Below are 14,235 nucleotides of genomic sequence, written 5' to 3'. Positions count from 1 at the left end.
ATCACCCCTCAGACACCCTCCAGCCCCCCAAAATCCCTCCCATCACCCCCAGGACCCCCCTGGAACCCCCCAAGATCCCTCCCATCACCCCTCAGACACCCTCCACCCCCCAAGATCCCTTCCATCACCCCCAGGAACCCCCTCCAGCCCCCCAAGACCCCTTCCATCACCCCTCAGACACTCTCCACCCCCCCAAAATCCCTCCCATCACCCCCAGGACCCCCCTTGAGCCCCCCAAGACCCCTCCCATCACCCCCAGGAACCCCCTCCAGCCCCCCAAGATCCCTTCCATCACCCCTCAGACACCCTCCAGCCCCCCAGTATCCCTCCCATCACCCCCAGGACTCCCCTTGAGCCCCCCAAGACCCCTCCCATCACCCCCAGGACCCCCCTGGAGCCCCCCAAGATCCCTTCCATCACCCCTCAGACACCCTCCAGCCCCCCAAAATCCCTCCCATCACCCCCAGGACCCCCCTGGAACCCCCCAAGATCCCTTCCATCACCCCTCAGACACTCTCCAGTCCCCCAAAATCCCTCCCATCACCCCCAGGACCCCCCTGGAGCCCCCCAAAATCCCTCCCCCTGACCTTCTCGGGTTCGGTGCCTTTCATCTGCACGGCGCTGACGAATTGGATCATCTCGTCCTCCTCCAGCACGAAGTCGTAATCCTTCGCGGGCTGCCGGCGGGCGGCGTCGCGCGCCCCGAAACGCAGCGCCGCCGCCCCGATGCGCTCCTCTTCCCATCGCCGCTGCTCGTCCCGCGGCGCCAGGCGCTCTTCCTCCCCTCCCGTCGCTTCCTCGCGCTCCGGGATCTTCTAACGGAGAGAGGGGAGCGACGAGAGCCGTGACACCACCCTGGGGTCCCCCAGAAACCCCCCCAAAAGGTGGTGGGGAGGGGACCTTGGGGATTTTGGGTGGACAGAGGGGGGTTTTGGGGGGCTGGAAGGGGGTCTTGGAGGTGATGAGAGGGATTTGGGGTGGACAGAGGGGGGATTTTGGGGGCTGGAGGGGGGTCTTGGAGGTGATGAGAGGGATTTGGGGGCCGGAGGGGGGTCTTGGAGGTGATGAGAGGGATTTGGGGGCCGGAGGGGGGGCTGGGAGGTGATGGGAGGGATTTGGGGTGGATAGAGGGGAGATTTGGGGGGGCTGGAGGGGGGTCTTGGAGGTGATGAGAGGGATTTGGGGTGGACAGAGGGGGGATTTGGGGGGCTGGAAGGGGTCTTGGAGGTGATGGGAGGGATTTGGGGGGGCTGGAGGGGGGTCTTGGAGGTGATGGGAGGGATTTGGGGGGCCGGAGGGGGGTCTTGGAGGTGATGAGAGGGATTTTGGGTGGACAGAGGGGGGATTTGGGGGGCTGGAGGGGGTCTTGGAGGTGATGAGAGGGATTTGGCCTGGACAGAGGGGGGATTTGGGGGGCCGGAGGGGGTCTTGGAGGTGATGGGAGGGATTTGGGGTGGTTAGAGGGGGGATTTGGGGGGCTGGAGGGGGGTCTTGGAGGTGATGAGAGGGATTTGGGGTGGACAGAGGGGGGATTTGGGGGGCCAGAGGGGGGTCTTGGAGGTGATGAGAGGGATTTTGGGGTGTATAGAGGGGAGATTTGGGGAGGCTGGGGGAGTCCTGAGGGTGATAGGAGGGATCCTGGGGGGATAAGGGGGGGAATTGTTGGGGTCTTGGAGGTGATGGGAGGGATTTGGGGTGAATAGAGGGGAGATTTGGGGCTCCATTGGGCGTTTTTGGGGCTCCGTTGGGCATTTTTGGGTCTCTTTGGGGCGTTTTTGGGTCTCTTTGGGGCATTTTTGGGTCTCTTTGGGACATTTTTGGGTCTCTTTGGGGCGTTTTTGGGTCTCTTTGGGGCATTTTTGGTTCTCTTTGGGGCATTTTTGGGTCTCCGTGGGGCATTTTTGGGTCTCTTTGGGGCATTTTTGGGTCTCTTTGGGGCATTTTTGGGTCTCTTTGGGGCGTTTTTGGGTCTCCGTGGGGCATTTTTGGGTCTCCATTGGGCGGTTTTGGGTCTCTTTGGGGCATTTTTGGGTCTCTTTGGGGCATTTTTGGGTCTCTTTGGGGCGTTTTTGGGTCTCCGTGGGGCATTTTTGGGTCTCCATTGGGCGTTTTTGGGTCTCTTTGGGGCGTTTTTGGGTCTCTTTGGGGCATTTTTGGGTCTCTTTGGGGCGTTTTTGGGTCTCTTTGGGGCATTTTTGGGTCTCTTTGGGCATTTTTGGGTCTCTTTGGGGCATTTTTGGGTCTCCGTTGTTCATTTTTGGGTCTCTTTGGGGCGTTTTTGGGTCTCCGTGGGGCATTTTTGGGTCTCCATTGGGCGTTTTTGGGTCCCTTTGGGGCATTTTTGGGTCTCCGTTGGGCATTTTTGGGTCTCTGTGGGGCATTTTTGGGTCTCTTTGGGGCGTTTTTGGGTCTCTTTGGGGCGTTTTTGGGTCTCTTTGTGGCGTTTTTGGGTCTCTTTGGGGCATTTTTGGGTCTCTTTGGGGCATTTTTGGGTCTCCGTGGGGCATTTTTGGGTCTCTTTGGGGCATTTTTGGGTCTCTTTGGGACATTTTTGGGTCTCTTTGGGGCATTTTTGGTTCTCTTTGGGGCATTTTTGGGTCTCCGTGGGGCATTTTTGGGTCTCCGTTGTTCATTTTTGGGTCTCTTTGGGGCATTTTTGGGTCTCTTTGGGGCGTTTTTGGGTCTCTTTGGGGCATTTTTGGGTCTCCGTTGTTCATTTTTGGGTCTCCGTTGTTCATTTTTGGGTCTCTTTGGGGCATTTTTGGGTCTCTTTGGGGCATTTTTGGTTCTCCGTTGGGCGTTTTTGGGTCTCTTTGGGGCATTTTTGGTTCTCTTTGGGGCACTTTTGGGTCTCTTTGGGGCATTTTTGGTTCTCAGTTGGACATTTTTGGTTCTCTGTGGGGCATTTTTGGGTCTCTTTGGGGCATTTTTGGGTCTCTTTGGGGCATTTTTGGGTCTCCGTTGGTCATTTTTGGGTCTCTTTGGGGCATTTTTGGGTCTCTTTGGGGCATTTTTGGGTCTCTTTGGGGCGTTTTTGGTTCTCTTTGGGGCATTTTTGGGTCTCTTTGGGGCATTTTTGGGTCTCTTTGGGGCGTTTTTGGGTCTCTTTGGGGCATTTTTGGTTCTCCGTGGGGCGTTTTTGGGTCTCTTTGGGGCGTTTTTGGGTCTCCGTTGTTCATTTTTGGGTCTCTTTGGCGCATTTTTGGGTCTCCGTGGGGCATTTTTGGGTCTCTTTGGAGCATTTTTGGGTCTCTTTGGGGCGTTTTTGGGTCTCTTTGGGTCATTTTTGGGTCTCTTTGGGGCATTTTTGGGTCTCTTTGGGGCGTTTTTGGGTCTCTTTGGGGCATTTTTGGGTCTCTTTGGGGCGTTTTTGGGTCTCCGTTGTTCATTTTTGGGTCTCTTTGGGGCATTTTTGGGTCTCTTTGGGGCGTTTTTGGTTCTCCGTTGGGCGTTTTTGGGTCTCTTTGGGGCGTTTTTGGTTCTCCGTGGGGCATTTTTGGGTCTCTTTGGGTCATTTTTGGGTCTCTTTGGGGCATTTTTGGGTCTCTTTGGGGCATTTTTGGGTCTCCATTGGGCGTTTTTGGGTCTCTTTGGGTCATTTTTGGGTCTCTTTGGGGCATTTTTGGGTCTCCGTTGTTCATTTTTGGGTCTCTTTGGGGCATTTTTGGGTCTCTTTGGGGCATTTTTGGGTCTCTTTGGGGCGTTTTTGGGTCTCTTTGGGGCATTTTTGGGTCTCTTTGGGGCGTTTTTGGGTCTCCGTTGTTCATTTTTGGGTCTCTTTGGGGCGTTTTTGGGTCTCTTTGGGGCATTTTTGGTTCTCTTTGGGGCATTTTTGGGTCTCTTTGGGCCATTTTTGGGTCTCTTTGGGGCATTTTTGGATCTCCATTGGGCGTTTTTGGGTCTCTTTGGGGCATTTTTGGGTCTCTTTGGGGCATTTTTGGGTCTCTTTGGGGCATTTTTGAGTCTCCGTTGTTCATTTTTGGATCTCTTTGGGGCATTTTTGGTTCTCTTTGGGGCATTTTTGGGTCTCTTTGGGGCATTTTTGTGTCTCTTTGGGCCGTTTTTGGGTCTCTTTGGGGCATTTTTGGGTCTCTGTTGGGCATTTTTGGGTCTCTTTGGGGCATTTTTGGGCCTCTTTGGGGCATTTTTGGGTCTCTTTGGGGCATTTTTGGTTCTCTTTGGGGCACTTTTGGGTCTCTTTGGGGCATTTTTGGTTCTCAGTTGGACATTTTTGGTTCTCTGTGGGGCATTTTTGGGTCTCTTTGGGGCATTTTTGGGTCTCTTTGGGGCATTTTTGGGTCTCCGTTGTTCATTTTTGGGTCTCTTTGGCGCATTTTTGGTTCTCTTTGGGGCATTTTTGGGTCTCTTTGGGGCATTTTTGGTTCTCTTTGGGGCATTTTTGGGTCTCTTTGGGGCATTTTTGGGTCTCCGTGGGGCATTTTTGGGTCTCTTTGGGGCGTTTTTGGGTCTCTTTGGGGCGTTTTTGGGTCTCTGTGGGGCATTTTTGGGTCTCTTTGGGTCATTTTTGGGTCTCTTTGGGGCATTTTTGGTTCTCTTTGGGGCGTTTTTGGGTCTCTTTGGGGCATTTTTGGGTCTCCGTGGGCCATTTTTGGGTCTCTTTGGGCCATTTTTGGGTCTCTTTGGGGCATTTTTGGGTCTCCGTTGGTCATTTTTGGGTCTCTTTGGGGCATTTTTGGGTCTCCGTGGGGCATTTTTGGGTCTCTTTGGGGCATTTTTGGGTCTCTTTGGAGCATTTTTGGGTCTCTTTGGGGCGTTTTTGGGTCTCTGTTGGGCGTTTTTGGGTCTCTTTGGGTCATTTTTGGGTCTCTTTGGGGCGTTTTTGGGTCTCCGTGGGGCATTTTTGGGTCTCTTTGGGACATTTTTGGGTCTCTTTGGGGCGTTTTTGGGTCTCTTTGGGGCATTTTTGGTTCTCCGTGGGGCATTTTTGGGTCTCCATTGGGCGGTTTTGGGTCTCTTTGGGGCATTTTTGGGTCTCTTTGGGGCATTTTTGGGTCTCTTTGGGGCGTTTTTGGGTCTCCGTTGTTCATTTTTGGGTCTCTTTGGGGCATTTTTGGGTCTCTTTGGGGCATTTTTGGGTCTCTTTGGGGCATTTTTGGGTCTCCGTTGTTCATTTTTGGGTCTCTTTGGGGCGTTTTTGGGTCTCTTTGGGGCATTTTTGGGTCTCCGTTGTTCATTTTTGGGTCTCTTTGGGGCATTTTTGGGTCTCTTTGGGGCGTTTTTGGGTCTCTTTGGGGCATTTTTGGGTCTCCGTGGGGCGTTTTTGGGTCTCTTTGGGGCGTTTTTGGGTCTCCGTTGTTCATTTTTGGGTCTCTTTGGGGCATTTTTGGGTCTCCGTTGTTCATTTTTGGGTCTCTTTGGGGCATTTTTGGGTCTCCGTTGTTCATTTTTGGGTCTCTTTGGGGCATTTTTGGGTCTCTTTGGGGCATTTTTGGGTCTCCGTTGTTCATTTTTGGTTCTCTTTGCGGCGTTTTTGGGTCTCTTTGGGTCATTTTTGGGTCTCTTTGGGGTGTTTTTGGGTCTCTGTTGGGCGTTTTTGGGTGTCTTTGGGGCATTTTTGGGTCTCTTTGGGGCATTTTTGGGTCTCTTTGGGGCGTTTTTGGTTCTCCGTGGGGCGTTTTTGGGTCTCTTTGGGGCATTTTTGGGTCTCCGTTGTTCATTTTTGGGTCTCTTTGGGTCATTTTTGTGTCTCTGTGGGGCGTTTTTGGGTCTCTTTGGGGCGTTTTTGGGTCTCCGTTGTTCATTTTTGGGTCTCTTTGGGGCATTTTTGGGTCTCTTTGGGGCATTTTTGGGTCTCCGTTGTTCATTTTTGGGTCTCTTTGTGGCGTTTTTGGGGTGTTTTTGGGGTCCCCCCACCTTCGTCCGGCTCTCCTGGGGGATGTGGTAGCGGTTGCTCTTTTCCAGCCTCTCCCTCTCTCCGGCGCGTTTGTATTCCCGCGCCAAATCCCGGAGGCGCCGTTTGTAGCGGAGCTCGCGGCGCTCGGCGCCCGTCAGCGCCTCTTCGCCGAAGAGCAGTTCCTCATCGGCGATCTCCGCCTCCAACTCCTCCATCTTCTCCCGCTCCCGCTTTTCCAGGTATTCCCGGCGCGAGCGCTTCCGCAGCTCCGGAACCTGCGGAGAAATGGGAACGGCCTCGGATAGAGGGTTTCAAGGAGCTCCGTTGTGATGGAATTCGGTTGCGCCGGATCGCGGTTTCGCCGGATCGCGGTTTTGATGGATATCAGCTTTGCCGGATCGCGGTTTTTCCGGATCTCGGTTTCGCCGGATCTCAGATTTGCCGGATCGCAGTTTTGATGGATATCAGTTTTAGCGGATCTCGGTTTTGCCGGATCGCGGTTTTGATGGATCTCGGCTTCACCGGATCTTGGTTTCTCTGGATCTCGGTTTTGCCGGATCTCCATTTTAATGGATCTCCATTTTCACGGATCTCGGTTTCACCGGATCTCGGTTTTGCCGGATCTCGGCTTTGCCGGATCTCAGCTTTGCCGGATCTCAGTTTTGCCAGATCTCGGTTTTGCTGGATCTCAGTTTCCCGGATCCCAATTTTGCCGGATCTTGGCTTTGCCGGATCTCGGTTTTCATGGATCTTGGTTTCACCGGATCTCGGTTTCGCCAGATCTCGGTTTCGCCGGATCTTGGTTTTCATGGATCTCAGTTTCACTGGATCTCCATTTTGCCAGATCTCGGCTTTGCTGGATCCCAGTTTTCCCGGATCTCAGTTTTCATGGATCTCAGTCTCACCGGATCTCGGTTTCGCCGGATCTCAGTTTTGTCAGATCTCAGTTTTGCCAGATCTCCATTTTAATGGATCTCCATTTTCACGGATCTCGGTTTCACCGGATCTCAATTTTGCCGGATCTCAGTTTTGCCGGATCTCGGTTTTTCCAGATCTCAGTTTTCATGGATCTCAGTTTTGCCAGATATCGGTTTCTCCGGATCTCGGTTTTGCCAGATTTTGGTTTTGCCGGAGCTCGGTTTCACCGGATCTCGGTTTTCATGGATCTCGGTTTCACTGGATCTCCATTTTGACAGATCTCAGTTTTGCCGGATCTCAGTCTCACCGGATCTCGTTTTTGCCAGATCTCAGTTTTTCTGGATCTCAGTTTTGCCGGATCTCGGTTTTGATGGATCTCCATTTTCACGGATCTCGGTTTCACCGGATCTCGGTTTTGCCGGATCTCGGCTTTGCCAGATCTGAGTTTTTCCGGATCTCAGTTTTGCCAGATCTCGGTTTTGCCGGATCTCAGTTTCACCGGATCCCAATTTTGCCGGATCTTGGCTTTGCCGGATCTCGGTTTTCATGGATCTTGGCTTCACCGGATCTCGGTTTCGCCAGATCTCGGTCTCTCCGGATCTCGGTTTCTCCGGATCTCAGTTTCACTGGATCTCCATTTTGCCAGATCTCGGCTTTGCCAGATCTCGGTTTTTCCGGATCTCGGTTTTTCCGGATCTCTTTTTTTCCGGATCTCGGTTTCTCCGGATCTCGGTTTCTCCGGATCTCGGTTTTTCCGGATCTCTTTTTTCCCGGATCTCGGTTATTTTGGATCTCGGTTTTCCGGATCTCTTTTTTCCGGATCTCGGTTTCCCTGGATCTCGGTTTTCATGGATCTCGGTTTCTCCGGATCTCGGTTTCCCCGGATCTCGGTTTCCCCGGATCTTGGTTTCTCCGGATCTCGGTTTTCCCGGATCTCAGTTTTCCAGATCTCAGTTTCCCCGGATCTCGGTTTTTTGGATCTCGGTTTCTCCGGATCTCGGTTATTTTGGATCTCAGTTTTCCCGGATCTCTTTTTCCCGGATCCCGGTTTTCCCGGATCTCTTTTTCCCGGATCCCGGTTTTCCCGGATCTCGGTTTCTCCGGATCCAGGTTTTCCCGGATCTCTTTTTTTCCGGATCTCGGGGCTCACCATGGATTTTTGGTCTTCTTCGGCGATTCTGAGCCGCTTTTGGGCCTCTTCGTACGCCTGAGGAGGAAAAAGGGGTGCGGGAAGGGGGGGGACCCCCACATTCCCACCCGGAAAAGTCAAGACAGGGAAAGCCCCCCGAGATCCAACCCCCCCCGGCACCCCAAAATCCCAGTGGGAACCCCAAAATCAAACCCAGGGACCCCCAGTCCCATCCCAGCACCCCCAAATCCCAGTCCGAACCCCAAAATCAATCCCGGGGACCCCCAGTTCCATCCCAGCACCCCCAAATCCCAGTCCGAACCCCAAAATCAAACCCAGGGACCCCCAGTTCCATCCCAGCACCCTCAAATCCCAGTGGGAACCCCAAAATCGAACCCTTGGAGCCCCAACCCCACCCAGCTCTGCCCCCAGCACCCCCAAATCCCAGTCGGAACCCCAAAATCAAATCCAGAGACCCCCATTTCTGTCCCAGCACCCCCAAAATCCCAGTCTGAACCCCAAAATCGAACCCAGGGACCCCCAGTCCCACCCAGTTCTGCCCTCAGCACCCCCAAATCCCAGTCCGAACCCCAAAATCGAACCCAACTCTGCTCTCAGCACCCCCAAATCCCAGTGGGAACCCCAAAATCAAACCCAGCTCTGCTCTCAGCACCCCGAAATCCCAGTCTGAACCCCAAAATCAAACCCAGAAACCTCCAGTCCCACCCAGCTCTGCCCTCAGCACCCCCAAATCCTGTCTGAACCCCAAAATCAAATCCAGGGACCCCCAGTTCCATCCCAGCACCCCCAAATCCCAGTCCGAACCCCAAAATCAAACCCAGCTCTGCTCTCAGCACCCCCAAATCCCAGTCCAAACCCCAAAATCAAACTCAGAGACCCCCCAACCCCACCCAGCTCTGCTCTCAGCACCCCCAAATCCCAGTGGGAACCCCAAAATCAAACCCAGAGACCCCCATTCCCACCCAATCCCCCCTCAACTCCCCCTCACAGATCCCAAATCCCAGGCAGGGACCCTCCGGATCTTGGCAAGGGGGTGTCCGTCCCCCCCCCAAAAACCCCCCGATCTTGGGGTCCCCCCGGGCCCCCCACCTTGGCGTCGGGGCGCTCGAGGACGTTGCGCGTGCGTTGGCGGTCGCGGCGGCGCAGCCGTTCGGCGAAGGCGTCGCGTTCCTCCAGATCCCGAAGCCGTTCCCGCTCCGACGCTTCCCATTCCGCTTCCGGTTCCTCGCTCGACGTCGGAGCCCTTCCCGAGGGGGGGGGGGAAGGTTATTGGGGGGACCCCCACCCCAGGGGCACCCCCAAAATCCTCCCTTCTTACACAGCTGAAAGGGTTTCACGTAGGAACCCTCCAATAAATTCCAGGTGGATTCGGCACTCAAAGGGACTCGGAAAGCTCAGGGGAACCCCCCCTGGGGGGACCCTAAAAGCACCCCAAAAGTCAGAGGACCCCCAAAGGGAAAGGGGAACCCCCCCTCTATGTCTGGGAGAGCTCTGATAAAGCAGAGTGAAGGGGGGACCCCAAAAACCAAGGGGGAAGGGGGATACTGTCAGGGATCTCCGGAGGAGTAAAAGGAACCCCGAGATGTGTGTGATTGGGGGGTACCTGGTGATAGGGGGACCCCAATAATCATGGGGAGCCTGATAATAGGGGAGACCCCGATAATGGGGGGAGACCCCGATAATGGGGGTGTCTGAGAAGCAGGGGGGGACCCCAATGGTGGGGAGAGGGGCCCTGATGATAGGGGGACCCCAATAACCACGGGGACACTGATAATGGGGGAGACCCCGATAATGGGGGAGACCCCGATAATGGGGGTGTCTGAGAACCAGGGGGGGACCCCAATGGTGGAAAGAGGGGTCCTGATGATAGGGGGACCCCAATAACCACGGGGACCCCGATAATCGGGGAGCCTGAGAACCAGGGGGGGACCCCAACGGTGAAGAGAGGGGTCCTGATTATAGAGGGACCCCAATAACCATGGGGACTCTGATAATGGGGGAAACCCCAATAATGGGGGTGTCTGAGAAGCAGGGGGGGACCCCAATGGTGGGGAGAGGGGGTCCTGATGATAGGGGGACCCCAATAACCACGGGGACCCTGATAATGGGGGAGACCCCGATAATGGGGGAGACCCCGATAATGGGGGTGTCTGAGAACCAGGGGGGGACCCCAATGGTGGAAAGAGGGGTCCTGATGATAGGGGGACCCCAATAACCACGGGGACGCTGATAATGGGGGAGACCCCAATAATGGGGGAGCCTGAGAACCAGGGGGGGACCCCAATGGTGGGGAGAGGGGTCCTGATGATAGGGGGACCCCAATAACCACAGGGACACTGATAATGGGGGAGACCCCGATAATGGGGGTGTCTGAGAAGCAGGGGGGGACCCCAACGGTGGAGAGAGGGGTCCTGATGATAGGGGGACCCCAATAACCATGGGGACACTGATAATGGGGGAGACCCCGATAATGGGGGAGACCCCGATAATGGGGGTGTCTGAGAATCAGGGGGGGACCCCAATGGTGGGGAGAGGGGCCCTGATGATAGGGGGACCCCAATAACCACAGCGACTCTGATAATAGGCAGAGACCCAAAGAACGAGTGGGGACCCCGATAATAGAGGAAAGACCAAGAACCAGGGGGAACCCCAATGCTGAAGGAACCCCGAGAACCAGGGGTACCCCAATAAGTAGGGAAGACGGAGCACCAGGTGGGGAGACCCCAAGAAGCAGGTGGCACCCCAAAAATGGAGAGAACTAAATAGTAACAATGGCTGAAGAGCAGAGTGGATCTGGAGAACAAGAGGGAACCCCAATTCTAGAGGGACCCCGAGAACCAGGGGTACCCCAATAAGTAGAGAAGACGGAGAACCAGGTGGGGACACCCCAAAAAGCAGGTGGTACCCCAATAATGGAGAGAAGTAAATAGTAATAATGGCTGAGAAGCAAAGTGGACCCTGAGTACAAGGGGGAACCCCAATGTTAGATGGACCCAGGGGTACCCCAATAAGTAGGGAAGACAGAGAACCAGGTGGGATCCTGATGATGGGGAGACCCCAAGAAGCAGGTGGCACCCCAATAATGGAGAGAATCAGATAGTAACAGTGGCTGAGAAGCGAAGCGGATCCTGAGAACCAGGGGGAACCCCAATGCTGAAGGAACCCCGAGAACCAGGGGTACCCCAATAAGTAGGGAAGACGGAGAACCAGGTGGGACCCCGATGATGGGGACACCCCAAGAAGCAGGTGGCACCCCAATAATGGCGAGAACTAAATAGTAACAATGGCTGAGAAACAGAGTGGATCCTGAGAACCAGGGGGAACCCCAATGTTAGGGGGACCCCGAGAACCAGGGGTACCCCAATAAGTAGGGAAGACGGAGCACCAGGTGGGGAGACCCCAAGAAGCACGTGGCACCCCAATAATGGATAGAAGTAAACAGTAACAATGGCTGAGAAGCAAAGTAGGACCAGGGGGACCCCCAATGTTAGGGGTACCCCAAACCCAGGGTCCCCGTGGCTACTCACGGCGGCGCGGGGGGTGAGGGGCTCCTGTCCTCCTCGGGCGATTCGGAGCGGCGTCGGCGCAGGTGGCGTCGCCGTTGCGGCGGTGGCGGTGGTTCGGTGCTCGGGGCCGGCCCCGCGCCCTCCTCGTCGCTGTCGACGAGGCGGTAATGGCGGCTGCGCTGCTGCAGCTCCAGCGCCGCTCGCTCGGCCGCGCGGCCCGGGGGCTCCCGGGGGGCGTCACGGGGCACCTGCGGGGGCGGGAGCAGCATCAGGACACGCCCCCTCAGGGACACGCCCCCTCAGGGACACGCCCCCTCAGGGACACGCCCCCTCAGGGCTGCAGCAAGCTCTCCCACTGATTGGCCACGCCCCTTTGAGCTAGGCCACACCCCTTATAGCTACACTATGCCCCAGTGCTTTTTGGCCACGCCCCTTTGAGCCAGGCCACACCCCCTTAGAGATACACCACGCCCCCAGTGCTTTTTGGCCACACCCCCGTATAGATACACCACTCCCCCAGTGCTTTTTGGCCACGCCCCTTTGAGGCAGACCACACCCCTTAGAGATACACCACGCCCCCAGTGCTTTTTGGCCACACCCCCGTATAGATAGACCACTCCCCCAGTGCTTTTTGGCCACACCCCCTTAGAGATAAACCACGGCCCCAGTGCTTTTTGGCCACACCCCCGTATAGCTACACCACCCCCGAGTGCTTTTTGGCCACACCCCCTTAGATATACACCACACCCACAGTGCTTGACCACGCCCCTTTGAGCCAGGCCACACCCCCTTATAGCTACACCACCCCCAGTGTTTTTTGGCCACACCCCTTTGAGCTAGGCCACACCCCCTTACAGCTACACCACTCCCCTGGTGCTTTTTGGCCACGCCCCTTTGAGCCAGGCCACACCTCCTTAGAGATACACCACACCCCAGTGCTTTTTGGCCACACCCCTTTGAGCCAGACCACACCCCTTTATAGCTACACCACGCCCACAGTGCTTTTGGCCACACCCCCTTAGAGATAAACCACGCCCCCAGTGATTGGCCACACCCCTTTGAGGCAGGCCACACCCTGATGGGAGAGGGCTGAGAACCAGGGGGGACCCCAAGAACCTGGGGGGACCCCAATAATAGAGGGAGGACTCAGAACCAGGGGGACCCCAAGAACCAGGGGGACCCCAATAATGGGGGGGGAGCCTGAGATGCAGACAGGACCCCAATGACAGAGGGAGGACTGAGAACCAGGGGGGACCCCAAGAACCTGGGGGGGGACACCAATAATAGAGGGAGGACTGAGAACCAGGGGGACCCCGAGAACCAGGGGGACCCCAATAATGGGGGGGAGCCCGAGATTCAGGGCGGCCCCAATGATGGGAGACTCCAATAACGGAGGAAGGGCTGAGAACCAGTGGGTACCCCAAGAACCAGTGATAATGGGGGGAACCTCAATGATGATGGGGGGACCCCAAGAACCAGGGGGGAGCCTATGATCCAGGGGGGACCCCAATGATGGGGGGCTGATCCGTAGAACCAGGGAGACCCCGAGAACGCGGGGGGAACCTAATAACAGCAGGAGGACAGTGGGGGGCCCCGAGAACCAGGGGGGACCCCGACAACCGGGGGGCACCCCAATAATAGAGGGAGGACTCAGAACCAGGGGGACCCCAAGAACCGGGGGGACCCCAATAATGGGGGGGGAGCCTGAGATGCAGACAGGACCCCAATGACAGAGGGGGGGACTGAGAACCAGGGGGGACCCCGACAACCGGGGGAACAGGGGGGGACCCCAATAATAGAGGGAGGACTCAGAACCAGGGGGACCCCGAGAACCAGGGGGACCCCAATAATGGGGGGGAGCCTGAGCTTCAGGGCGGCCCCAATGATGGGAGACTCCAATAACGGAGGAAGGGCTGAGAACCAGTGGGTACCCCAATAACGGGGGGACCCCAAGAAGCAGGGGGACCCCAATAATGGGGGGGGAGCCTGAGCTTCAGGGCGGCCCCAATGATGGGAGACTCCAATAATGGAAGAAGGGCTGAGAACCAGTGGGTACCCCAATAACGGGGGGACCCCAATAATGGGGGGGGAGTCTGAGCTTCAGGGCGGCCCCAATGATGGGAGACTCCAATAATGGAGGAAGGGCTGAGAACCAGTGGGTACCCCAATAACGGGGGGACCCCGAGAACCAGGGGGACCCCGATAATGGGGGAGGACCCTAAGATCCCGGGGTTGACCCTGAGATTCGGGGGGGGGGGGGGCCCAATGCTGGAGGGGCCCCGAAGAAGCCGGGGGGGACACCCGCACCTTCTCCCAGAGCTCTGTGGCGAAGGCCTTGACGCGCGGCTCCTCCACCCGCAGCGCCTCGGTCTCCCGCAGCCGCTCCAGCAGCTCCTCGGCGCTGCGGCTCCGCCGGGCCAAAGCCACCAGGAAGGCGGGAACGTGGCGGCCGCTCATGCCCAGCAGCTCCTGCAGCTCCCCGGACACCCAACGCTCCAGGACCGGGTCCGCCATTGCGCCGCCGCCGCGGCCTTCCCGGCCTCCCGCGAGAGGCTCTGCGCATGCGCGTCAGCCCGCGGACCCACCGTAACCCCGCCCATGGCGTGCTTTGCGCATGCGCCTCCCCCTTCCGGGCCCTATAGCCCCACCCGCGCCTCTTAGCCCCGCCCACTCACTTCCCGCGCTGCGCATGCGCGTCAGCCCGCGGACCCACCGTAACCCCGCCCATGGCGTGCTTTGCGAATGCGCCTCCCCCTTCCGTGCCCTATAGCCCCACCCGCGCCTCTTAGCTCCGCCCATTCACTTCG

At 56.8% G+C, this 14,235-nt stretch overlaps 1 protein-coding gene across 1 annotated transcript in view; it reads right to left on the bottom strand.

Moving 5' to 3' along the window:
• The window catches only part of DHX16 (DEAH-box helicase 16), a 48,500-nt gene extending 34,536 nt beyond the window's left edge, over positions 1–13,964 (bottom strand). Inside the window, exons 1-6 of the mRNA XM_054051977.1 lie at positions 13,736–13,964; positions 11,450–11,676; positions 9,012–9,165; positions 7,923–7,979; positions 5,875–6,129; positions 588–815 (exon numbers count right to left, since the gene is read on the bottom strand). Coding sequence (XP_053907952.1) covers positions 588–815; positions 5,875–6,129; positions 7,923–7,979; positions 9,012–9,165; positions 11,450–11,676; positions 13,736–13,942 — 1,128 coding nt within the window. The 5' untranslated portion in view covers positions 13,943–13,964. The remainder of the gene's footprint in view (positions 1–587; positions 816–5,874; positions 6,130–7,922; positions 7,980–9,011; positions 9,166–11,449; positions 11,677–13,735) is intronic.
• Between the last annotated feature and the right edge of the window lie 271 nt (positions 13,965–14,235).

Source organism: Cuculus canorus, chromosome 31 (assembly GCF_017976375.1).
Source record: "Cuculus canorus isolate bCucCan1 chromosome 31, bCucCan1.pri, whole genome shotgun sequence".
NCBI classification, from domain to species: Eukaryota; Metazoa; Chordata; class Aves; order Cuculiformes; family Cuculidae; genus Cuculus; species Cuculus canorus.
This window is presented reverse-complemented; position numbering and strand designations above follow the sequence as displayed.